A 26,976-nucleotide genomic window follows, 5' to 3' on the forward strand; every position below is an offset into this window, starting at 1 on the left:
GAGCCCGGTGGTCTTGGCCTTACCACATTTCCTCCCAGGCTCCTTACAGTTAGCTTGTGGCAGTGATCAGTGGCAACAGAGACTGTTGGGGCTTGGGCAGTTCTTGCAAAGATGTCGAAGATGTCGCCTTTTCTGTCTCCAAAGTTCCTCCGTCCCCTGAGGGTAGAGGGTACCCCGTTGTCTGTCCCAGGAGTGGCTAGCCCTGTATTTGCCTGCTGCTCCACAAAAATCCATGGCCTTTCCTACAGTGTCCCCACCCTGGGCCAGATCTCTGTCCCTTGCGAGTAACCCGCACACGCTCCCGGCCATCCTGTTTTTGTCTTTTTGAATTCTGCTTGTTCTGGATTGCATCCACACGGGTCCCCAGTTGACAGCAGGTGTTGTGACCCATGAGAGCCAGTGGATGAAGGCGCGCATCCTCTTGGCATGTCTTGGGTTAGTGGCCACACGCTCCGTTTATAGGGGCTCAGTGCTCTTACCTACACAGCCGACTCTTGGGAGCTATGGGGTTTTTGAGACAGTGCAGCACAACCTTTATTGTTTTTATTGAACGCATGTTTATTGAGCATCTACTTTGCTCTAGGTGCCATTCTGAGCGCTGAGGATGAAGGAGAGATTTAAGGGAGGAGGGATGGAGTTCTAAGGGAGTAACTGATGGAGTGAGTAATAGTGGAAATGTCAGGCCAAGTGGGAGGGAGGTGACTTCAGAGCGGGATATTGGGAGATGTTTTTGTGTAAGTAGGTCCCTGAGTAACTCCCTAAATTACAGGGCCGGATCTGATGCTGCTGCTCTCTTGGGGTGGTGTTCCATATGGGTGGCTAATAGTTTCCCTGCTGCAAGGCTTAGATTTCTTTCTCTTTCTAGATTTCTCCTTGGCATCACGAGGCAGGGTTAGTTCACTTAGGAAGTTGACTGCATGGACCCAGCCTGTCTGTTTCTGGAGGCACACCCCGAGGAAAGGAGCTGGATCTTTCCATGGCAACTCACAAAACGATAACTTTTCTAGGGCCTGCCTGTGAGTAATCACCTGGGTCTGAGTTTCACCCCCGAAAATCAGAAGGGGAGGGCTGTCACTAAGAAAGTCCAATCTGACTTAGGAGAAAATCCGGGAGGGTTAGAAACCTTTATTATCACAGGAACTACTTTTAGGGGTGACAGCGTGTGACATTGCATGTGCTTTGGGCTGTTTTACCACCATCTGCACACAGGACAGTAGGATGTGTCCGTCGGCTGCTGTGTGGGGACGTCTGGGACAGAGTTGGTGCGACATGACCGAGCATTTGAATAGAGCTTTGCACGTTGTCTACTTCACATGTGAGACACTGGGAGAAAGCGAGGTCTGTGCTCTGCCACTTTGGGTGACCTGGGGGTTTGCGAGATGCCCCCTCGCTTTTTCTCTTTTGCAGCTGAGTCATGGGGAAGCTCTGTAAGCCTGTGGTCTTTGGCCATCAGTGCTGTCAACAAAGGGACCTTTGAGTGGTGAGGACAGTAGCGACCCGGGCTCTTAGTAAAAAGGGAAGCAGAGGAGGCTTCACGTCTGCCCTCGCATAGAACTCAACTGACCCTTTACAGATCTCATCAGGAGGACGATTTCAAGAGGAACCCCACCCCTGAAAAGGAGGAGTGTGTGTACCCAGAGGCTTGTGGGTGGATGACTGAAAGCAGGCACAGATAGGAGGCTCAGCTAAAAAACAGAAATAAAGCCTTTTGTCAGCATCTCCCTTCCCCGGCTTTTTTTAGGAAAAAAAAAATATATCTATTTCCCTGTAGAACTCAGACCCTTCCCCTAAACGTAGCATCTTCTCTGTTTACAGCCTAGGGTGCTTCTGCTCTTCAGCTACTTTGCACCCCCTCCCCCCCCAAAGATGAGGAGGAAACCCAGCACCAAGGCTGTAGGTCAAGATCAAGGTATATTAGATAGCTTATAAGCTTGGTGATAGGAGCTCTTTGTCTCCTCCCTTACTTTTTAATCTTTTTTTAAATGTTTATTTATTTTTTAGAGAGAGAGAGAGAGAGACAGAGACAGAGTGGGAGCGAGCAGGGAAGGGGCAGAGAGAGAGGGAGACACAGAATCCGAAGCAGGCTCCAGGATCTGAGCTGTCAGCACAAGGCCCAGCGCGGGGCTCGAACTCAAAAACCATGAGAACATAATCTGAACTAACCATGTGCCCCCTCCCTTACTTTTTAGTACTACCAGTTGGTGCTCAATAAATACCAGGTATAGATTTTTTTTTTTTAATGTTTATTTTTGAGAGAGACGGTGAGCGGGGGAGGGGCAGAGAGAGGGGGGGGGACAGAGGATCTGAAGTGGGCTCTGAGCTGACATCAGAGAGTCGGATGCCAGGCTTGAACTCATGAACCGTGAGATCATGACCTGAGCCGAAGTCGGATGCTCCACCGACTGAACCACCCAGGTGCCCCCTGAGTGTAGGTTTGAGGGTGGGAAGTTGATTGGCCCATGTTCCAGTGGCCTCCATATCTAATCTTGAGAGCCCTAAATCTGAGGTCCTCTCCATCTCGTTCCACCTCACGTCTGCGTTCTTTTGGTGGTAAACTCTCAGAACACAGCTAATTGCTACTGTGCCCAACCTGGTTGCCATCGAGGAGACTGTAAATACTTGAGTTAGGTCTGAGCTACATAATTCTAAGAGTTATCTCTTTGTTTAGAAGATAAGTCCCAAGAGTCATCGCTGCCCTTGGCCTTGTGCTGGGTGCATTGTGGGGAGGAGTCACACGAGGCGATGTTAAACGGTGACCCTGTCCTCCAGGTGCTGACAACCTAGCTGGGGAGACAACAACCACCGCTTGCGGAAGAAACAAAACAGCAACAACAAAACCCAAACAAAACTCAGCACTACATGAGAATAAGAAATCCCATGGGGTGTAACTAAGGAGTAAACCAAGTAGACTATGGCTGGAGATACCTCTTCCCCTCCAACAGCGAGACCAGGAGGAGGTGCTTGGATTACGGAATGGAACATTTAAGACTGGAGGAATTACCAGGTGTTTGAGGGCTGTCTCTTCTGTGAATTTCACCCTGCTTATTGGATTTGGAGTCAGCTAGTCATGTGTTTGACTCTTAGTCCTGCTGTTAGAAGCTGAGTGACCTTGGGCAAATCAGAGATGTTTTCTCATCTATAAAAACCAAACCAGGGGCGCCTGGGTGGCTCAGTCGGTTAAGTGGCCGACTTCGGCTCAGGTCATGATCTCGCGGTCCGTGAGTTCGAGCCCCGCGTCAGGCTCTGTGCTGACAGCTCAGAGCCTGGAGCCTGTTTCAGATTCTGTGTCTCCCTCTCTCTGACCCTTCCCCATTCATGCTCTCTCTCTGTCTCAAAAATAAATAAACATTAAAAAAATTAAAAAAAAAAAAAACTAAACTAGACACGATGATGCCAACTTTACGGGGTTTTCATAGGGATTAAATGCGCTAACGTGTGAGAAATCATTTGGCACACTGCCTAGCACATAGGAGGCGATCGTTTTGCATTAGTTCTTTTCCTTTTAGTTTGGCTAATAGCCAGCACCTCATCATTTAACCTAATGGTTAGGAGTACAGACCAGTACAGATGGCCTGAGCTTGAAGTCTAGCCTTATCACGTACCGTTATGTGACCTTGGGTAAGCTGCTTCAAATGCCATTTCCTCAATTTTAAAATAGGGATTAAAAGGGGCGCCTGGGTGGCTCAGTTGGTTGAGCATCCGACTTCGGCTCAGGTCATGGTCTCAAGGTCTGTGAGTTCGAGCCCCGCATCGGGCTCTGTGCTGACAGCTCGGAGCGCGGAGCCTGCTTCGGGTTCTGTGTCTCCCTCTCTCTCTGCCCCTCCCCCCACTCATGTGTGCGCGTGCTCTCACTCTCTCTCTGTCAAAAATAAATAAACATTAAAAAAAATTTTTTTTTAAATAGGGATTAAAAGATTGTGTGTGTGTATTGTGTGTGTGTGTGTGTGTGTGTGTGTGTGTACGGGTTAGTAGTTCTTAGAATGGTGACTTTGGCATGGTGAGCTCCACGGATCAGCTGTTATACTGTTGTTGTCTTTAAGAATCAGTTGGAAGCTATCCTAATTTCAGTAGCTGCCGCTTCCTGCATTTCCCTAACCTCTTTTCCCCCAAAGGGCTGAAGAAGTCCAAGAGTGGCCGGGTAGTAGAAGTCCCCAGGATAGTCCTAGATTTGAGGGCAAACCCTGTGAATGGGGAGGGAGTCCTAAGTCTTTTTTTTTTTTTTTTTTTTTTTTTGAGAGAAGAGAGAGGCACAAGTGAGCAAGGGGCTGGGAGAAAGAGAGAGGGAGGGAGAGAGAGAGAGAGAAGTGGTGCTCACCTGAAGCAGCACTGGAGCTCACCCGATGCGCAGCTCGAACTCACGAACCGTGAGATCATGACCTGAGCCGAAGTCTGATGCTTAGCTCACCCGATGCGCAGCTCGAACTCACGAACCGTGAGATCATGACCTGAGCCGAAGTCTGATGCTTAACTCAGGCACCCTGGGAGTCTTTTTTTTTTTTTTTTTTTAAGGTTATTTATTTATTTTGAGAGAGAGAAAGAGAGAGAGAGAGAGCAAGAGCCAGCAAGTGGGGGAAGGGCAGAGAGAAAGAGCGAGAGCGAGAGCGAGCGAGAGAGAATTCCAAGCAGGCTCCACACTGACAGTGCTGAGCTCCTCTTGAGTTGATGAGGTGTGATAACTGTCCCCTGTGACCCTGCTTCCTAACTTCTTGGAGACCTCAGCTTAGCCTTTTAAATCCATAAACCCCCTTGTGAGTTATGGCCTCCCAAATCAATGGGATTGTTTTTGTTCCTGATAAAGGTCTGCTACCTCCTTAATCCCGAGTTGGCCTTTTCAAAAGAAGCCAAGGGCTTGGATTTGGGGATTTCCAAAACACAGTCATATGAGAGGGCTTTGCGTGCACATTGTTGCTTACCGTGGCATTTCGTAGGAGCTGCCTGGAGCTCCTAGGTGGCTGGGGGCTCACTTCCACAATTAAACTGTTCAGCTTCAGTGTTTCAGTGCCCCGGCACCCACCCCATTCTCCGTGCTTCTTTCTGGACACATCCACAGACTCAGTGCCCGGATGTCCCTCTGAGCCTCCTCTACTGGTCCGAAGGTGCCTCTCCTGCAGAGTGCCTTCACTCTGGCCTACTCCCTTGCATTTGGGACCCCGGAGCCTCTGTTTGCATCATTTTAACCAGACGTAGGGGTAAACGTGTCTAAGTGCCGTACGAGAGTGTGCAAATGTATATGCTTCAACAGCACCATTTTTGGGGTGTTTAAATGCCCACACCGGTACCCGCTGGGGATGGGCAATGAGTGTTGAAGTCACTTCCGAGTGTTGCACATAATTCCCTACATGTACGTGGTCCTGGGAGACAAAGGATCAGTGGTGGTGTCCCTAATGGTGGCCATGCCTGTGACACTGATGTCAAGCCATGCAGCCTCAGAAGTTAGACACCAAACTTTCCCTGCGGACTTTGTCTGGATTTACAGTTCCGGCCGCATCTTTCCCTAGGTCTGGGCTCACAGCTAATCTGGAAGGGGAGTGATGTGTTCCTGACAGACCAGTTAGCTGAACCCCGTGCATTCAACACCCATTTATTGAGTAAGCCCCTGTTCATTTTACCAGGCACCAGACTCGTGTCAGAAAAATGGCAGAACACCAAAGGATTAGAGGAGTTTAGGGCAGGGAGATCTCTCCTCGCTAGGATAATCAAGGGAAACCCAGGAAAGGAGCTGACGTTGAGATGGGCTCTGAAAGATTAAAAGAGGGAGCCCTTTCCAAGCAAGGAAGCTGCTTGCATAAAGATAGAAACTAGACCATGGAGAGACTGGAATCGTGACTCATCTGATCTGGCCGGAGTACCAGGGATACAGCGGGAAGTAGGCAGAGATGGGACTAGAGAGGTAGTTGAAACTAGGTGAAGAAAACCCAGAACAGCAGGCTGAGGGGTTTGGACCTCCTTCCTCCCTCTGAGAGGGCTGACTCCTTGTGGTCCCCGAGCAGGGACCTCGTGGCCAGTGCAGCGCTGAAGAATGCACACCTGAGTACATGGCACATGGCAATGGAAGGGAGCTCGCAGTTGCCCATTCAAAGTGGGCTCCAAGGAGGGCCTGGGAGGGTTGGGGACAGAGTGGGTGTGGGAGGGCAAGATCAAGGGTGACTGAGAGAACTGAGAAAGAGCAGTGAGGAGGAAGGAGCTGGGGAGGGAAGATGAGAACCGGGGAGGTGGTTTGTCTGGCTGCCCTAAACAGACCATGCCTCCTAGGCCTGGTAGCTTCTCATGTCCGCCATTGCTGTGAGAGGGTGCAGGGGGAGGGCTGGGCCTACGGCACCCCCTACCTATCTGCTGCACAGTCTGCTCGAAGGAGCTCAGAATAACCCCGAGAGCTAGGTAGTATAACTAGATAATGGTATCTAGTTATGGATGGAACAGGAACAAGGAGGTAAATCCTCTTCTCACGGTCAGACATCTAGTAACTGGTAGAGTTGGGATTCGAACTCAGGTCTTTCTGACCCCAGAGCCTGAGCCCTTAACCACTGTGTTAGAGTGATGATGTCTCCCAGGGCTGTTGAGGCAGAAAGGAAGAAGGGTGAGGGGTTTGTTTTTATTTTATTTTGTTTTCAATGTTTATTTATTTATTTTGAGAGAGTATGTAAGGGGGAGGGGGGAGAGAGAGAGACGGAGAGAGGAATCTTAAGCAGGCTTTGCACTGACAGTGTGGGGCTCGATCTCACGAACCCTGAGATCATGACCTGAGCTGAAATCAAGAGTCAGACACTTAACCTACTGGCCACCCAGGCGCCCCTCATTTTTAAATGTACACAACATAGGTGTGAATTTCTCGAGGAGCAAGGTGAGCCCCCCGTGAGGTCATCAGGAGACCGCGTTTGAAGTAAGACTTCAAGCCCAGGGGCTCTGTGGCAGGGAAAGCTGCCCACCCAGTTAGGGGACATTTTTTACCCTTGGCACCAGGGAGCCGGCCTCCTGGGAGCCCTGAAATCCCAGAGACATGCCCAGCCCTGACCTGGTGACTGTGCCCAGGGGAAATGAGACAATGGCCTAGGAATGGCCCAGCCCTGGCACCGAGAGCGGGTCCATCTTTGTCTGAATGGCGGGTGTGCTCCAGGGAGGAATGGGCAGAGAAGGAGGTTGGGCAAGTGAGAACCTGTTTGTTGAGATGGTTGCCTCCTACCGAGAAGGACAGCATCCACCTTGTCAATGGCCTGGGTCAGGAGGGTGAGGTGCCTGGGACCCTAGCACAGGGCTCAGATGGGGACCAGTGGTCTGTCTCTATTCCGTTAGGACCAAAGACCTCACCATAGTGTTGACACAGAGCTTCCTGCCTTTTGTGGAAGCCCCAGGGTTCTCCTTTAATGGTCTGGGCATATTCATGACCACACAGCATTTGGGAGGGCAAGCTTTGTGTTCTGACTCAGTGGTGACTTGGGGCTTTGTTGAATGCCCCATTGTGGTTGGTGATGGGGACAGTGGTTCTGTGGATCTCAGAGGCAACATAGCACGTGTTGTATTGTGCAGTGGATTAAGTGTGGAAATCTTAGCCTCTTCGATGCCGCCTGGCGGATTTCTGGGTTTATTTATGATCTGTCAAATACGTAATAAGCAAGAATGACAAGTAACGCATTACACGGAGTATGGCCTTTTGCTGTTACCCAGACCCCTCAGGCCGCACAGATGTGTTTTTGACTGTGACCTTTGCTCTGGAGGTACTCATGCCAGTGACACGGCAGTGGTGTTTAGATATCACCCTTGGGTTTGCAGAAAGGGCAGAAATAAATAGAAAATGAACACTGAGCATCCCAGCCTACCTTTTCATCCTTTGATTCATCGCATTTTTGTTAAACACCTTCTTTGGGGTGAAGTGAACCGTAGTGAGTAGACTCACAGGCTCTGGATACAGAGCTACTGTGCATTTACACTCAAGCTCTGCCACCTAGAGCTGTGTGACTTTGGGCAAGTCGCTTCACTTTTCTGTGCCTCAGTTTCATCGTCCATAAAATTGGGTTAATGTCACACACCCCTCTTTCTGGGCTTATTTTGAGGATTGAGATACTCTATGAAAAGCTCCATATTTTACTGATTAGTTTGCTAGGTTCTAGAGATAAATGTGAGCCCTGCCCTTGTGGAACTTATAGTCTGATTGGGGAGACAGATGTTAATTGAATAATCATACAAATATAAAACTACCTGTGTGGGGCCTGACCTCGGATGAGACATCAGAGAAAGCTTCCCTGAACAAGTGCGGCTTGAGCTCAGGCCTGAGGGATGTCTGCATTTACCCGGTGAAATGGAGCGGGAGGGCATTCTAGTCTGGCCAGAGGAGCTGGTGTAAAATCCTTGGGCATGTCCAAAATGCTTTGGACATTTGAAAGACAGAAAGGAGGCCGGTGTGATAGAGTCCCAGGGAGCAAATAGCAGACCAGGACCAAATGACCCTATGTGCAGAACTTTGCCTGTGGGTGTGTTTAGATTTTTACTTAATTTAAAAACAAGGGGAAGTTACTGCAGGGCTTTAAGCAGAGGAAGGACATAATCCAATCATTTTTTGCAAATAACACTGGCTGCAGAGTGGGAAAACATCCGGGAGCAGAGCCCCATGGAAGCTACTGGGAGACCCACGCCCAAACTGTCACCCAAGCTTCCTTGATGGGTGATTAAGGATTGCCTACATATGCAAATTACGAGTACTCTGGACAAACCCCAGACCTGAAGGATCACAATGGGGTTGGGCTGGAGACCTTTTCAGGCGACATTGGGAAATGTTGCTATAGGTTCTGTAGAAATGAAGAGAACCTAACTCCACTTTTATCGTATTGTATTTATTTTTCGAACCCTGCTTTAAAAGCAATTTTTAAAGAGTCAGCTCTTGAAGAGCTAAGACTGAGACTGGTTTGACTGTCCATTGTGTATTTTGCCCGTGACTTAATATTTTGCTGAGGATAATAAAACTAGGACATAAACCAAGTCAAACCGGTTAACGATGACTTTTTGTCATTTACATTCATGGCCTGGGTCTGGGTTTTGTGAGTGCAGGAGAGGTGCCTGGGTAGCACCCTCCCATCTCTTTGATTTAATCTCGTATTGACTTGGGCTGCAGGTCTCTGAGTTTTACTCTTGAGGTGTCCTTAAAAATTCATGGCAGAAGTTGAATGGGTGAAAATACAGACTTCTGTGTTGACTAGTATCATACCAACGTGTCATGGGAGATGGAAGGTGAGGTCAGGTTCTGGAGTCAGAACTGGTTTAGGAGGCCAGCTCTTCCACTGGCTGCCTGTGTGACCCTAGGCAGGGTGTGGACCATCACTGTTTCTCATTGTTGTCTTCTTTGTAAAGTTTCTTGGGTTAAATAAAAAGGATAAGTTCTGTTAGATACCCAGTGCACCGTAGATGCTCAAGAAATGAACAGCCATCCTCCCTCCTCTCCCCCGTACATATTTATTTCCTTACCACTCTGAGTCCAATGTGGTTTGTAGAAAGAACATGGACCCTAATGGGCAGACCTGTGTGATACTGACAGCTTTGTGCAGATGAGAGTTTTCCAGCATCTGTCCATTCATCCGTCCATCTGTCCAACTAGCCAACATGACTGAGCACCTACCAGGGGATAGACTTGAGAAGTGGGAGCCGAGTAGAGCTGTACCCTCTCACTGAACCCAACTCTCAAGAAGAAGGAATAAATATGTCTTGAAAAAACAAAAGACGCAGCAGTTGACAATCCAGTCCCTATGTTTTTGCTTGCCACAATGCCCATGAAAGTATGTCCAAAGCCAGTTTCCTCCTGGAGAAAGGGTACCGAGGCAGTGTTGCTATCTGGCTGGGTCACCCCAGGCCCCTACAGCTGGTTGCTGTGTCCTGCTGGCTGGAGAAGGTGTCTGTGCTGGATTTGGGGGTAGAATAACACTCACTCAGGCCTAGTGTATAGACTGAGAATGGAGTCCAGTCTCTGAGGGATCAGGTGTGTAGTGTGGAGCCAACTGGGAGAACTTACTTCTCAAGGCAGAAGATTACTGAGGCTTGGTTAGCTTGTATCAGGGTCCTTTTGGGAATGAAAGAATCACAGAGCCTTGAATGATCTCTCATATCTTCCCTCATTCTTGCAAGAGGGACCTTCCGGGGTTCTGTTCCATGTCTAAGTCTCCAACGCTGAAGTGTGTAGGAGGCCAGCTATGACCTGCAGGGGCCCTGTTTCTGAGCTGTGGCAGTTGTATTTGTCCCTTTGTCTAGGGCTGGCTTTTACCCCTTGAAGTCTTGGAGATAAGCACTTAAGAAGCTAGATTCAACTCTGGCAAATCATTGTGACCAAGGATCAGATGAGGCTCCAAGGATATCAAATATCTTCTCTTCTGGAAAAGCCTGCTCATGTGGCCCTTTCTCAAGGCTCTTAGCCCCGGAGGGCCGTGCCAGGCCCAGTGGAGGAGGCCCTGGCCTGAGAGGCCGGGAGATGTGTTTTCTCATCCCAAGTCTGCTAGAAGTCCTGTGGCCCTGAATGAATCACTTACCTTCCAGAACTTAACCTCACTCAGCTGCCACTTGGCCCTTTAATAATCAGGTTGTACTAGAGGATGACAAAGGAGCTTTCAAACAATACTATTGTGTCATTTCAATCCACAAATATCACCATTTGTATTATCTTTTGTGTCTCTGTTTTAAACTCCCTGCTCGACTAGATTATAAAGCTCTTTGAAGGTGTGAACCCTGTCACATACCTTGGTACCTTGGTACCTTGGTAAAATATCTAGCAGAGTACTTTTTCACACAGTAGATGCTTTAAAGATCTGTTTGATTTCTTGATTATATATTGGCATACTTGGAAGACCCCTACTCTGAGCCTATTGATGATGACTTTTGCAACAATGCCGGAACTGAGAACCACCATCCCAAGTGGTTGTAACTGACAGGCTGGAAAACCAATCAAGGTGGTCAGCAGATCGGAAGCCGGTGAATGGTGTTATAGCGTGGCATGAAAGCATCTTGCTTTCTACCTGCAGTTCCTTTCAAGTACACTAACGGACAAGTGGGACCTTAAGACAAAAGATTTCCTCATCTTCCTTCACTCTTGGAATTTGAGGCTTGCCTGAGTTCTCAGGCTATTTTCCAATTCCTGCCTTGGTATTATGTGTGTCAGAAGGGCTTTCGGGAGTTGTGCCACCCGTATTCACTACTGAATCAAGGCATTTCTGACCTTCGAAACACCCAAGTTGTGTTATCTGTCAGGTCACTGGAGTTTGAACTCTAAGACAGGTATGAGATATGTTAATTTGTTGGTGTGTGTGTATATGTGTGTTTATAGCCAGTTTTCATGTCCCTGTGTCCTGTGTGTATATTTTTACGCAGTGGCATGTGACTTCACACTACAGATGCTTTGTAAATTATAAGTTATTTACCCAATGAACTTAAGCTTTCACATTTGTGAATGTGGTAACAACTTTAGGCTGTCATCTCCTACCGATTGCAAGTTCTTGGGGTTGTAGGATGTAGAATTTTTCCCTCAACCTGTCTCTCAGCTCTAGGTTGACAGATCAGTGAAATGAAAATTCAGTGAAAAAAAAAATCAGCATTGTTTTTGGTCTACTATAAAGATGGAAGTATTGGAACGATTGTTCATTAGTCGGTAGCTAGATAAGAGCCAGCCTGTATTGAGAACCCCAACTATGATTTTTTTTTTTTCAGTAGGTATTGCTAATTGGGATGGTCAGGGGTATGTTGTCAATCAACAAAGAGAGTTGAGTTGTCAATCAAAAGAAAGATCTCTCTGGTATTTTGAGAGGGGGAAACAATCCCTGTTTGGGTTTTAAGAAGGACTGGAAGTTAGGGTTTATGTTTCTTATCAGGAGTCTCCTTAAATTTGTGCTGTCACCTCTTGGCTGTTGGAAACTGTGATTGATTGTCTCTGTCTTCTATAGCTTGGAATTGCAATTGGGTTCTTGGTCCCTCCTGTTTTGGTACCCAACATCGAAGACCAGGACAAGCTTGCCTACCACATCAGCATCATGTTTTACATAATAGGAGGCGTGGCCACTCTGCTTTTCATCCTTGTCATCATCGGTAAGGTCGTTAGTACACTGATGGGGGGACAGGAGGCAGGGAGGTTCTGCTGACTTGGGTGGGGGCCTTGTGAACATGGCCCTAGAATGTCATGGACATTTATAGAAACTGGAGGTCAGGCTTCTAATGGTCTTCAGATATCTTAGCCCATACAGTGCTAGCTGGTCCCGTGTACTTTATTAGCTGCTCAGTAAAGGTGTAACTGTAATTAACCAGTTCCCCAATAAAACCTCACCAGAATTAATGGGCAGGCTGCTGACCCTCTTGATGAAACCCCAGTGAGTCCTTATGATATATATCACAGACACTGTGCTAAGCATGCCTGATCTCCTTGAATCTTCAACAGCCCTATGAGTGAAGGTACCCTTATCAGTCCCATTGAACAAAGAGGAAAAGGAGACTTAAGACGAGGTAAGTAAAAAATTCAAGATTAGATAGCTAGTAAGTGGCAGAGACTGGATTCAAGCCTAACCTTGTCTATGTCTAACTCTACACTTTAAATTTCTGAAACAAAACAAAATAAAACAGAATTGATCTGCAAACGCTAAGAGTCTCGTCGTAGATTCACGTGAGAATGCCTGGGGACCATGTTTTTTGAGGCTTTAAAAAAACTTATGAGGACTACACGCTCATTAGGGAACTATCTAGACAATACAAAAAAAGCATAAAGAAAAGAATGACCAGGGTGCCTGGCTGGCTCAGTTGGTAGAACATGAGACTCTTGATCTCGGGGTTTAACTCATGACCCCTAGATCAAGAGTCATATGTTCTGGGCGGCTGGGCGGCCCAGTTGGTTAAGTGTCTAACTTCTGCTCAGGTCAGGGTCTCATGGTTTGTGAGTTTGAGCCCTGCATCAAGCTCGCTGCTGTCAGTGCAGAGCCACATCACATCCTCTGTCCTCCACTCTCTCTGCCCCACCCCCCACCCTTGTGTGCTCTTTCTCTCTCTCAAAACTAAATAAACTTTTTTTAAAAATTAAAAAAAAAAAAAAAAGTCCTCTGTTCTACTGACTGAGCCAGCTAAGCACCCCCTTCAGGGTCATGAGTTCAAGCCCCACGTGGTAGGTCGACTTACTTAAAAAATAATAGTAAAATAGGGGCGCCTGGGTGGCTCAATTGGCTAAGTGTCTGACTTCAGCTCGGGTCGTGATCTCATGGTTTGTGGGTTCGAGCCCCACATCAGGCTCTGTGCTGACAGCTCAGAGCTTGGAGCCTGCTTCGGATTCTGTGTTTCCCTCTCTCTCTGCCCCTCCCCCATGCGCTCTCGTGCACTCTCTCTCTGAAAAATAAAATAAACATTAAAACTTTTGTTTTAAGTGAATAAAATAATTAAAATTAAAAAAGACTAACTATTAACTTAACCCGTACTAGTTAATCACAACTACCAACCTCAGATAACTATTACTAGTTTTATGTGCCTGTGCATTTAATCATGGCCGTATTGGCTAATACGTTTTATAATCTCTTTTATCATCTGAGTGATATTACATGTGCTGTGATAAATTCAGAAAGAGCGTAGCAGAGGCTTTCATTGTCAGTTAGTCATTAGTCTTTAAAGGTTAACCGGCTAACATTCCATCTCACGGGATGAAGGTTTCGCTCTTCCCTGCCATTGTCACCGTCAAAGTGAACACAGTTTTACAATCCTGTGGCTCATTCCCATGTTCTCTTTGAGGCATTCTCTCCCCGGGGTCCAAGATGAGAAAGTCTGATGTCTGATGGCCTTTCAAAGCTGGTGGGGTATCTTGGGCAGACGACTTGCTGTTTCTGGGAGGGTGAGAAGCTATAGGGCTGTGGGTGAAAGCCACAGAACAGAAAGAACAGTCGGGTCTGGGCCCCTCTTACTCAACCAGACTTTGAGTTTCAAACTGCAATGTGCCCAACTTCGGATGCTTGTGTTTGTAGCTGATGAGGGCCTGGGGCTTTGCCTTTGAAGTCCTTGGAGGCAGGACATTTCTACATTCTCGCATTTTTACTATCAAGCCAGATAGTGGCCCGTTGAGTCAGGAATTGAAAAATCTCATCTGGATTCTGGTTCGTGGCTGCTAGGTCCTTGAACAAACACTTGCTGTTGCGGAGAAGGAATAACTTCTTGCCTTGCTTTCTTTCCCCTGCTGCAAGGGGAGGTGAACAGGCAAGACAATGGATGAATGGTTTCTAATGGCAGGAAGTTATCCAGGACTATTTCTGGAGAAGGAAGAAGCAGGGCTCTGATGTTAGGGCTGGAAGGTTTTCTGGGCGGGGTGAAGATCTCTTTGATCTTCAAGGGAGTAAGCCTCAGTTCCAGAGCTTCCTCTAACTGGAGTTAGGGGCATTCTCATGGCATGTGGGGGAGGCTACATGCAGCTTACCTGGGTGCAACTGGGGGGGGCCAATTTAGCGAAACAGCTGGTTAAACTTATCTGTCCCCAGAGAACTGAACAGCGATCAGGGCCGTCAAATCGATTGTACCAGCTGTGCTGAAAATCGAACATAAAATGAATGACTTCCCCACTGTTGCTCCCCAGTCCTTCCTGTCACGGTGACCACTCCTGCAGGGGTATGTGTATTAATCCTCTTGCCTCTTTCATGAGGCACATATCAGACTCAGACTCCGACAAACTAGGAATGGACTTGAGGTTTTTTCAGTACAAGAAGATCTTTTCACTTATTCAGGAAGTATTTATTGGCTGCCGTGTGCCAGGCTCTGGGCTAAGCACGGGCAACACAGTCCGTTCCCCCCCAGGAGGGGCTGCGGTGCTAAGCTATTCACTGGGCTCACTAATCCCAAAGCCTCAGCTCTCACTTCCTTTCTACCCGTGTACTACTAGTCTGTTATTTTCAGCGCTCTGCTGTGTGTTATTTGCTGCTTATTTTGGGACTCCTTGATCCTCGAACACTGCCTGGGAGGCCCAGCGAGTGCACCATCCAGAGGCCATTAAGAAAAAGAAAAAGTCATCAAAGGACCACTCACTCAGCCACAGGCAGTGAGAAACAGCTTCAAGAGAGTGGGGGCTGAAGGATTTAATGGAAGATTTAATATTGCCTTTTTGTGTTTTAGCCGATTCTCAGATGAGGGAGCCAGCTCCTGTCCCTGTGTTGTCTCTGCAGGGGTGGGGCTACAAGGATTTGCAGTGATCTCTCTGTTTCTTTCCTTTCAGTATTCAAGGAGAAGCCTAAACATCCCCCCAGCAGGGCCCAATCCTTGAGCTACGCCTTGGCGTCCCCTGATGCTTCGTACTTAAGTTCCATTGTCCGGCTCTTCAGAAACCTCAACTTTGTGCTGCTTGTCATTACCTACGGTAAGGTGCACATGTGTCCAGGAACGTCCTTAAACTGAGAATGTAAGGCCAGAGGCCCGATGTGTCTGTGTGTGTTACTCTTTCCAAATCCCAAATGTGTGTGTAAAGTCATTGCTTTGGCTCAACCAAGGGAATCAGCTGTGCCTCAGGGCCTTTGCCTGTTCTGTAAAGTTCTTATAGAAAACCATTCCTTCCCACGTCAGGTTGTCTGGCAAAAATGCCTGCTGATTCTCCAAGTCTCACCTGAGTATCACTGCTATAAAGCAGTATTAGGTGACCTTTACCTCTTTTATTGTGCTGTTCCTGGTACATCTTAACACTCAACATTAAAAACAAAAACAAAAACAAAAAAAACCAAAAAACACTTCCAGGGGGCCTGGATGGCTCAGTTAGTTGGGAGTCTGACTCTTGATTTGGCTCAGGTCATGATCCCAGGGTCATGGGATCAAGCACTGCATTGGGCTCTGTGCTGAGTATGAAGCCTGCTTAAGATATTCTCTCTCTCTCTCTCTCTCTCCCTCTCTCTCTCCCCCCTCCCCCCCTCCCTTTGCCTCTCCCCCACTTCTCTCTCTCTGTCTCTCAAATAATAACAAAATATTAAAAAGAACATTTCCAGGTCTGTCTTCCCACTAGACTGTGAACACCCTAGGAGTGAGGATTTATGGCTTTTCATCTTTATAGTTCCTTAGCAGTGGCCATCCTGGTGGGGATACTCTAACAATTGTTGAGTGAGTGAATGAATGAATGAAGAATGAATGAGTGCATACATGAATTTTGCCACAGGAACTACTCCTCAACCAACCCTCCTTCATCTTGTGACACTGACTCCTTTTTTACCTGAATGCAAGACAATATCCCTGTTTTCATTTTACTTTCTTGGCTTTTGGTAAGATACATTTGCACATTTATGCTGGTGTATTGGCTTTCCTTTTTTTTTTTTTTTCCTTTAAGTTTATTTATTTATTTTGAGAGACTGAGAGGCAGAAAGCGAGGGAGAGAGAATCCCAAGCAGGCTCCGTTCTGTCGGCCCAGAGCCTGACGCAGGGTTCAGTCTCACAAATGGCAAGATCATGACCTGAGCCAAAATCAAGAGTCAGATGCTTAACCGACTGAGCCACCCAGATGCCCCGGCTTGCCTTTCCAACATGGTGTTTTCTGTGGCTCCTTTCCAACCTTTACTAAGAATGGAGGACCAGACAGGGGCAAGGGCGGAGCTTCGTGGCATTCCATTAAAGAGGGTCTTTACAGACCCATTCAGCTATACGGCTGTCCAGCCTCCATTTGGCCATTTAATCTAGTAGTTAGTTTGATTAAAATCAAGAGTCAACAAGTGTGTAACATGCTTAGTAACCATAAGAAAAAAAGAAATAAGATTGGTTTGACATAACTTTTGTTTGGTGAAATCCCAGTTGGCGATAACCTTACGTTTTCTGATGGGTCGCAAACCTTGAATTTTAAAGCAACAACAGCATTTACTATGTGTCAAGACCTTTCATGTATGATTTTATTGGACTCCCGTCACATCCCCATTTAACAGATGAGAAAGCTGAAACTCAAGACAGATTAGGTAAGTAGCTCAAGAACACACAGCTTCGGATTGTCAGAGTCAGGATGCAAAGACAGGTTTATCTAACTGCAAAGTCTACATGCTTAATGCCTATACCCATTTCTAGAATTGTGTCAGAGTTTCCTGTTAGGCTTATCATGCACTTTATCTAAATTAAAGTGTTTTATCTGCTGAGACACTAGGTAAGAGGTAGTATCATCCCCAGTAGAGGCACACACCTGTTTTTCAGTCATTTGCAAAAAAATAAGCGACCTCTCACCTAGAAAAGTGCTAGATGGGTCTTCAAGGTCTCAGGTCTCCATTTCTCATTCTCTCCAGCTTTTCAGTTCTGAATACGTCTCTGCATTCAACCACAATATAAAGACAAAATTTCCAATATTTAAGATGCCCAACTAAAGAAGTTATATGAGTTGCCCGTCCCTGGAAAGTATTCAAGTGTAGATGGGACCAGTCACTTAGTGGGGATATTGTAGAGAGTATCGGGCTGTATAGATGGACAATAAAACCAGATGACCTTTGGGATCCCTTTCTTACTGAGGATTCCATGGTTCCAAGAACTTTCGCTTTTCCTCGAGTTAAACATCTCAAGTGTGTTGACCTTTGATGACCATAAACCTTATTGCATCTGCTAACAGGGTTTTTGGGGCCTCCCTTGGGATTCTGAGGCAGATGAGTGCTTAATAAATATTTCCTATGGAAGAGAATGATGATGGTGGTGATAACTGGGCAATGATCTCATTCTAGAGGCAGGGGAGCAAAGCAACCCCTCCTCTTTCCCTCTTGCATGGCTGTTTGCTGATATGGTCTTTAATTTGGCAGAGTGGTTTTAAACTTCTGGACACTCATCTATTGGGTTACATGATCACACAGGAAATAGATAGGGAGGCACTTCTGGAATGGTGGGGTGAGGACCTTGGATAATCTATCATAAAGCAAAAAGTACAACCGGCAAACATTGTCAAAATCAAATTTTCAGAACTCTGAAACAAAGGCTTGCAACAGCCCAAGGGACATTTATTTAAGAAAAAATGGCTGAATAATGGTAAGAACAGTGAGCTTTGTGTTTTAAGTTGCCCTGTTCCAATCCGCCTCTCCCAGTCTCTGTGGTAGCCTTGACAACCAGCAGCCTCGCAGCCGTGGTAGTTGTGAGAACTTAGAACCAGCAGCCTCACAACCACCGGATGGGGCAAAAACAATTTTGGAGCTCTCCCAAAAGCCCCATCCCTAGGTGATTATTTGATATCCGAGGGTTCCTTAGAAGAACCCCATTCAGAGGACTTGCCTTTATTTAACCTGACTCAGAGCTTGCTCTGTGGGAAAAGCGCTATTTCCAGGGCATTTGTTGAAAACAATCCCTGTTTAACATCATAGCTGCCTAAGGGAATAATACCAGTTGGGGGTAAACAGGAGGCTGGCCAAAAATCTTGCAAGGGAAATCTAGAGACTGAGACGTTCAGAGGGGCTTTGGAAACCTCTGACATATTGTTAGGAATCTAGAAGTCCACATGCACCTGCCCAGGGAAGATCTGAGAAAGCCCTAAACTCTCACCTCTGGCCCACCTTGAGGCTCTACGCGAGGAGGAAGTGAAGGCTAAGGCAGAGTTGTCACGTGCCTGCTGGAGCCTGGAAGGAGAGGCCCAGCCCCCACACAGAGGATGTCCTGGGCAAAGGTGGAGACTAATTAGTTTAAGGCATTTAAAGAAATCTCTGTCTAAATATTAGCTCACCACTAAATTGATGGAGCAGAAACTTCAGTGGCTGCACGTGACAAAGAATACAAACTTTACAAAATTAGTCCAGGAAAGTCACTAAACAAACAGCAGCAACAGCAACAGATCCTGGCGAGGGAGGAGAATCTCATTTCCAGAGTTGATATGGTATTTAAAATGTCCAGCTTCACCTAAAGATTGTGAGACATACGAGTATGGCCCATACACAAAGGGGAAAAGGAAAAAAACAGTTAAAAGAAACTGTTCCTGAGGAAGCCCAGATGTTGAACATAATAAAGATTGTAAATCAACAATATAAATACACTCAAAGAACTAAAGGAAACCATGCCTAAAGAATGAAAGAAAAGTAGAGAATAGTGTCTTACTAAGTAAAAATATAAATAAAGACAAGGGCAAAAAGGAACCACATAGAAATTCTGGAATTGAGAATACACTAACTAAAATGAAATATTCACTGGAGAGCTCAAAATCAGATTTGAGCTGGCAGCAGAAAAAAAAATCAGTGAACTTGAAGACAGATCAAATGAAATTATCCTGTTTGAGGAACAGAAGGAATGAAGAATAAGGAAAAATGAGCAGAGACCCTGAGACCTGTGGGAAACCATCAAGCAAACCAACATATGCATATTGGGAGTCCCAGGAGGCTAGGAGAGAAAGGGTGGGAGTAAATTGTCATTGAAATTGAGATCATGCTAGCCCAAAACCCCAATTCACTTCTGAGTCTTTGGGAGCATTTGATTCCATGGTGTATCCATAGAATTTATTAACTTTTTGAATCAAAGGCCTAGGGTTATTCCAGTGAGAGGAAGTGAAACTAATCTGGATGTTTGCATATATGCCCATTTCATTATAGTCAGAAAACCGTAAGCCTTTCTTCCATGTAGATAATTGGACTTGGCAGCAAGGCTCTTGGCCAACAAGGAAATGATTCCTAGGCTTAATCACAGATTTGGAAAAAATTTTATTGTGCTATTATTGTGTGTCAAGGCACCATGTTAAGTGCTTTACATGGATTATCACATTTTATCTTCAAAACAAACCCATGACATAGGTTCTTAAGTCCATTGCATTTTTATACATGAGGAAACTGAGGCTCTGTTTAGTTCTTTGCCCACAAATGGACAGCTAGCAAGCAACAGAGCTTGGGGTTTTGTGTGTTTTTTTTAATGTTTATTTGAGAGAGAGAGAGAGAGAGAGAGAGAGAGCGCGCATGAGCAGGGGAGGCGCAGAGAGAGAGGGGGACAGAGAATCTGAAGTGGGCATGTTGACAGCAGGAAGCCCAATTTAGGGCTCAAACTCATGAAGCGTGAGATCAGGACCTGAGCCAAAGTTGGATGCTCAACCGACGGAGCCACCAGGCACCCTGCAACAGAGCTGGGATTTAAATTTCTGTCTGTCTGGGGCGCCTGGGTGGCGCAGTCGGTTAAGCGTCCGACTTCAACCAGGTCACGATCTCGCGGTCCGTGAGTTCGAGCCCCGCGTCAGGCTCTGGGTTGATGGCTCGGAGCCTGGAGCCTGTTTCCGATTCTGTGTCTCCCTCTCTCTCTGCCCCTTCCCCGTTCATGCTCTGTCTCTCTCTGTCCCAAAAATAAATAAAAAAACGTTGAAAAAAAAAATTAAAAAAAAAAAAAAAAATTCTGTCTGTCTGACACCAAAGCCCATTTTCGTAACCACCATGCCATTTTGCCTCCCCATGCAGAAAGGAGCATCTTAGAAACAGAGCCAGAGTTCTTTTAGTCCCACTTGCCTGAGTGGTCTTTGGGTCTAACTAGGGGAGTATGTCCTTCCTCACATTCAGTTCTCCAGACCAGTTGCCAGGGGGTTGTCTTCTTCTAAGTTGCAGATCTAGAGTTCTGGGGTTTTTGAAGCAGGACCAACTTACATTGACCAGCCATCTTTGGGATTTGGAAGTGACGGGGTGTTGGCCTTAGTGTATCTGTCTGAGGTTTATAGGTCATGTAAAGGCAGTGTTGGGCACTGAAGCCACCCAAGAATCTCTGTTCTCTTCCAAATTAAATCAGTGCTCCAAATTATGAACAAAACAAAACAAAACCCTCTATAAATTCAACTAGATGCTTTGAAGCCCTCCAGAATTCCCCCCAGCCTTCTTGCAGTTTCAGGTTGGGCTTTGAAGAAGAAGATGGTTCATACTTTTTATACTGTACATTTGATGTTCTGTTCTCTGAATTATATGCACTTAAGAGCATGCAGCTAGAATTGAGCAGATGATAGCATTTCATGGGCACATTTGCTGGACGTGGGTGGACATATCTTAGAGTAAGAGCCTCAGGTGCTGGAGTTTAGAGTTGGCACATAAGGAATGAGGAGTCTGAGTTTTGATGTCAGCTCTGCCAATTACTGAGAGTACCTCCTTCACCCATCCTGTGCCCATCCTTTGTCTCTCTGGTTATCCTCCTCTTGGAAAACAGGAATCAAATTTGCTTCCCATAGGAGTGGAAATGAAAGCTTTTAAAGCAATTGCAAATGGACGCTGCATGAATCCATACTGCTGTTGTGTTGGTAAATTTGCTGATGTCCTACATACTTTCATTGGTCTGAACTGGATTTCACCAAGTAGGGAGTAGCTCCTGTGTAGATGGCGGGATGTCCAGTATTGTCTTCATAGTGGCTTTCCAAGTGCCTCTCCAGGCTGCTGAGTCAGCTGCCCAGAGCAGACCCAGTGAAGGCTTTGGAGGGATTCCAGGGGCTTTTTCCTGTGGGCCTCTGGTCAGACCCTTAGAGGGAGGTTTGAGAGATAAAATAAAGGCTATCTGGCTAAATTTGAATTTCAGATAAACAGCACATTCTTTTCAGCATAAACATAAACAGGTCTCATTCAGTATTTGGGACATATTTATGCTAGAAAAATTGTTATCTGAAATTCAAATGTATTTGGATGTATTGTGTTTTTTTAAATGTTAATTTGTTTTGAGAGAGGAAGAGTGCAAGCAGGGGAGGGGCAGAGAGAGGGAATCCCAAGCTGGCTCCAGTGCAGAGCCCAACTGTGGGCTTGATCCCAGGAACCACAAGATATGACCTGAGCTGAAATCAAGAGGCAGACAGATGCTCAACCATTGAACCACCCAGGCACCCTTGTTTTTGTTTTTTCTAAATCTGGCAGCCCAACTTAGAGGGGAGGGGAGCAGAGATGGGGTTGTGTTTGATGTTGCTGAAATATCACAGGAATGAGAGACCGTGTCCTCCTCCAGTAAAGGGGAGAAATCCCTTCTCCAAGGTTGGCAATGCAGGAAGACGCAGGGCTGGAACCAGATTCTCCACAGATCTGCCAGAGTCTGGGGTCAGGGTGGGTCTTCAGATGTGTATCAACAGAGGGTGTGGTGGGAGTGAAGAAAAGAACCTTTCTTTGGCTACCTTCTCCTAGGGTCCCTAGGCCTTACTTTCACATGGCCTCCTCTGCTGTCTTATCATCAATGGCATAACAACTGCCATGCTGAAAAAAGTTGTTGAAAAGGCTCCTCTTCTAGAGAATGTCCTCAAAGGGACTACTTTTCCATGTTATCTCCCAGCCTTGCCTTCAGCGATGCTTCTGAATAATCTTTCAGTGTTGGGCACCCAAACTCAGAGCTTCAAAGACACCTTCCCTTGGGGCTCTCAAGGGCTTTACCACTGTCCCCACCTCCATAGGTGCTTTATGGCCCCCACTAAGATCCTGCTTAAGAGTGGGAATAATAGCCTTCTCATGATTCCCTGGAGCTTTGCTGAGGTCAGGCTGGCCCTTTAAAATGAGGGTTTACTACAAGTTAAGGAAGGACAGAAGGAGAATGAACACACAGTATCCGGAACCTAGAGATAGGATCTGGGATCAGTTTTTCCCAAGCTTGCCTGATGATAGAATCCCCTGGGGTGTTTGTTTGAGTGTGTGCCTAGATTTCCTTGCCTTTCTTCTGGACATTCAGACTCCCGAAAGTCTGGGTGAGGGCCTGGGAATTTGCTCTTAAAAAGCATTCCAGGTGATTCTCGTTTGCAGCAGGGTTGAGGACCTCTAAAGTAGGTGTGTTATGGGTCATTCTCATGGTCACGAAGTCCCTTCCCATCCCAGCTGCCACCATGTTAACCCCAGCACCTGGGAGCATGGGCCTGGTCTTTGATCTTCTGTATTCCCAAGGCCATTTATTCCTGAGCTCTAGTGAGTCTAAGAAATGCCCAGGTTTGTTTGTTTGTTTGTTTGTTTGTTTGTTTGTTTTTGTTGTTGTTGTTGTTATTTTAAAATTGCAGATTCCTAGCTCCATTCCAGGAGGATCAGATTTAGTAGATTCAGGGTGGAGTCTAGGAATGTGCATTTTTAAACTCTAAAGCCTTCTAATGCCTGTGGTCTCTGGACCACAGTTTGAAAAACAGTTTGACAAAGAAGAGAAAGTGATGACACATCCTTTCCTCCTTCCTAAATCCCACCTCCTCAGTGACAGGGACTTCTCCCAGGTGACTGATACCAGCCATGACCAGGCCTTTCAGGGAAGAGAGTGTGGCCCTGATCTGACAGACTTACCTTGCTGTGGATAATCAGACCTGAATATCACTCAGGAACCTTTATTCGTACAAAGGAAATTCACACCGAGGGCAGAGCATGCGTTTCATTCCTGCCCTTCAATGTGGACGTCGAACCCCTTGGTTTGGACAGTGGAGTGAACTTGTGCTGTTTAACTGTGTCTGGCAACCTCTGACAATATGGGGAGGGACACCTAGATTAAAGATTGATTCAGAAACTGTGCAAAAACTCCTAATTCCTCTAGCGTTGGACTGTAGAAACGGTTGGAAAGAATGGCAGCAGCCTTCCAGGGTGAACTCCTGCTCCTCTCCCCTTGACCCCTTCCTAGCTTTAGCCCTGATTCAGTCTCCAGCCTGGGGGGGAGTGGGGGATGGCTATTGGTAGATCCCACTAGTCTGGCTGAGCCACTGGGTCTGAAACTTGAGCATTATCAGAATTACCTGGGGGGTTTGTTCAAATACAGATTTCCCAGCACCACTCACAGAGTTTCTACAGCAGTGGGTCTGGGGTGGGGTCAGGAATTTGCATTTCTAACAAGCTTCCAGGTGGTGCTGATAGACCACGGACTACACTCTGGGACAGATTCCTCTAAACCATTGAGCCCCAGAGAGAGAAACCCCTCAGCTTTAATAGCGCGGGTCAGCCTACTTGGGACTGTATGTCTCTGCCTTTCTCAGGGTCACAAAAGTGATGGTGTTTGGGGTTGGAGGTTGGCTCCCAGTCCTCTTGGATCATTTCCCTCTGTTTCCTATGGATTCTACTGGCCTTGTTCATCCCAGTTGGACCCCATACTGAGAGCAGATGACCACTGAAGCTGAGCGTGGCTAGGAGTGTCCCCTTGCCCGTTACTGTATTAGACTGGGACCAGGGGCTGAGAGAAGTGTGACGGGCAGGAAGGGGGCATTTTCATCCTTCTCCCTGCCCACACCCCACCCCACCCTTCTTTCCAGGAATGTGTCTCCTTGATTCAGGAGTGGAATCTCCGAGTGGCTGGATGTGTGTGGCATAAAGGTTAGGCAGGTATGCTTGGGTTTAGAAGTTGCTAAGAGCCCCAAAGTTCTCGTAATCAAGCATCTTGGCAGTTGTAGTGACATTTGGTGACACTTCTGGATTCTCTAGCTCACTGTGGCTCTGTACCGCTCAGGAGGTGGCACTGAGCCAAAGCTTGCAGTGTTCCTCAGGTGACCTGCAGGGACCTGCTGGGACATGAAGTTGTCAGTAACCAGAGCTGGGGAAATCTTTGACAACCAGTTTTGTGAGGATGGAAAGTAGAATGATTAAGACTGGTGACCCTGGAGCCACAGAGTCTGGTTCACATCCAGCCCTGCCTCTCCTCTTACTACCTGTGTGAGTGCGGGAATGGCAGACAAACTCCCTTTCTCATTTTGCATGCGAATTTGACCTTCACTTAACTTTGTGTCTCCTTCCTCTGGGAACCTGATAAAGGGAGTCAATCAACTACATTTAGGCAACATCGCGTATGATAAAAATGACCTCCTGTGATAAAAATGACCATCTGGTACTCCCGAAACCATTATTACACTATATATTAACTTGGATTTAAATAAAAATTTAAAAAATGACTATCTGGAGTGGGGGACCTTTTCATATTTGATCGGAGGCCTTCTTTGTGCCACTCTGAGCATGGCGACTCTTGCCACTGGCCTGTCCTCTGTGGGGCCCTAGAAGGTGTGCTTACAGATGGCTCCATGGTCTGGTGTTCTATAGACTGGTTCCATTGAAGAGGAACCTCCTGAGGCTGCCCCCTCCCCATGAACCGTGTCCTGTTACTTCCACTCTTCTAAGTGTATCTTATGCTAAGTGTGAGAGTCTTGTGAGCCTCAGAAGTAGTTACAATGAAAAAGATTCCTGGTGGGTACTACAAAGTGATTTCCGTATTTGTTTTGAAACTCTGTGTGCATTTTTCTCATCTATAAAATGGGGATGAGAACATTACCTACCTTGGCATGAGAATTGTAAGGTATTGAGAACGGTGTGCTCCTGCCATTCTCCTCCTCACTGTCTCCTCACCATCCTTCTCCTCCTCCCCATCACCATCCTCACTGTCCTCCTCACCGTCATGGTCACCGTCATCATCACTGCCATTGTTGTTATTATGAAGGGAGGGCAGGAGGCCCTTTCTCCTTTGGGTCAGTTCCAGTCGCTTCTTAGCTACTAACTCATTGTATACATTTGGACAAACGGCCTTGTTCTTCAAGGACACGGATTCTTACATTATATTCCAGGTGCTTCATTTATTTGTTGGGTGAGTCGATGAATTAGGAAGAGTCAGCTAAGTGCTCTTTAGGGTCCTTTCTGGTTTCAAACATAAGATTTTGTGTGACATTGAATCCAAGAAGAAAGTTGGAGGAGGGATGGGGAAAGAGAAAGCACCTGCGGAAAGAGTGGCGTCAGGGATCAAAGTCTGGAGCAATCTGGAGCAATCAGGTCATCAAGAGAGATGAAGATGTCCAGTGGTTCTGATGATCCCACAGGTCAATAGGTCAGCGCTTAAGAGGAATGTATTCTGCTCTGGCTTGGGAGTAATGCTTTCTAGAGCCTGTGTCTCCAGGCCAGGGTTAAAAGGATCCGAGGGCAGTGGCGTGTGGCTAAGAAATGGTTTAAATGGTTACTTTTGGTTGCTTTGGAGAATTTCTTTGACAGAAACTGCAGAGTAGCCTTATACTTTCTGAGGATACCAGTCACAATGGCAACAGGGATAAGAGTTTCTGACCTCCTTAACTGCTGGAGGGAGAAGTTAGCCCCGGCCCCGGCGGAAGGCTGTCCCTAATGTTGTTTCTCCCTCCCTCTTTCAGGTCTGAATGCTGGTGCTTTTTATGCCTTGTCAACTCTGCTGAATCGCATGGTGATCTTGCACTACCCGGTAAGGGAGTTCCCTCAGTATGCTGGATCTGTAGAGAGTGAGATTTCTGTCCGGCTCAGCAGGAGCTGGGGCAGTGGTTAACCCTAGTTTCCCCCAGTTCCAGGCAGCATGGTACGGTGGTATGCTTATGGGATTTGGAGAGAGACAGCCCTGGGTCTCATCCCTAGCTCTGGTGGCACTAAATTGTGTGAAAAGCTGGTTAGCTTCTCTGAGCTCTTGTTCTCCTCTCTACAAAAGAAACATAATTGCTTATTGGAAGAGTATTTTTAGGATTAGAAAGTAAATAATACTGCGTGTGTGTGTGTGTGTGTGTGTGTGTGTGTGTATTCATATATACATTCATATCTATTATATGTATGTAAAGCACATGGCATGGTGCCTGGCAATATAGTAGGTAAACATACATACATATAGACCACATATGAAATATTTAATTTGTAAAATCGGGGCAGAGTGTAATATTGAACTCTTAGTTGCTCATCTGAAAGCATTTCCTAAATGTTGCCAGAACCAGCAAGGGCTGGATCCTGGGAATGGGATACTGAGTGTCCTAGAGTAGGTCAAGGTCTCACAAAGGACAAAGGTCTCACACTTGCAGACGTGGGAGGCCACTGTGGCTAAAGTGTTCCTGTTTTGGAGTCTGACAGGTCTGAATTCAGATCCTAGCTCTGCACTTAATAAATGTCTCATGACCTTGGACTAAGTAGGTTAATCTCACTGTGCCTTGGTTTTTTTCATCTGTCAAGTGGGGAATATTGATTCCTAACCTTATGGTGGGAATTTTCAGAAGTAAGTGAGATTATATAACTGCTATCTTCCTATTCCTTTTGGCACTAATAGCTCAAAAAAACTAAGTATGGAATATTCGAATATATATGTATTTTAGTTTCCCCATCTGTGAAATGGGAATAATGATAAATAAGATAAAAGGATTGCTGTAAGGATTAAATGGTTAAA

The 26,976-nt window shown here is 46.4% G+C and overlaps 1 protein-coding gene across 3 annotated transcripts in view; it reads left to right on the forward strand.

The window, feature by feature from the left end:
* The window catches only part of FLVCR2 (FLVCR choline and putative heme transporter 2), a 55,918-nt gene that overhangs the window by 17,373 nt on the left and 11,569 nt on the right, over window positions 1–26,976 (forward strand). For all 3 annotated transcript variants that reach the window (XR_009264634.1, XM_058739747.1, XM_058739746.1), the window contains exons 2-4: window positions 11,910–12,051; window positions 15,191–15,331; window positions 25,952–26,019. Coding sequence is in view for 2 of the 3 variants with exons in the window: in XM_058739747.1 (XP_058595730.1) it covers window positions 11,910–12,051; window positions 15,191–15,331; window positions 25,952–26,019 (351 nt within the window). In the remaining variant the exon portion in view is untranslated. The remainder of the gene's footprint in view (window positions 1–11,909; window positions 12,052–15,190; window positions 15,332–25,951; window positions 26,020–26,976) is intronic.

The sequence above is a fragment of the Neofelis nebulosa genome, chromosome 7 (assembly GCF_028018385.1).
Source record: "Neofelis nebulosa isolate mNeoNeb1 chromosome 7, mNeoNeb1.pri, whole genome shotgun sequence".
Classification (NCBI taxonomy): domain Eukaryota; kingdom Metazoa; phylum Chordata; class Mammalia; order Carnivora; family Felidae; genus Neofelis; species Neofelis nebulosa.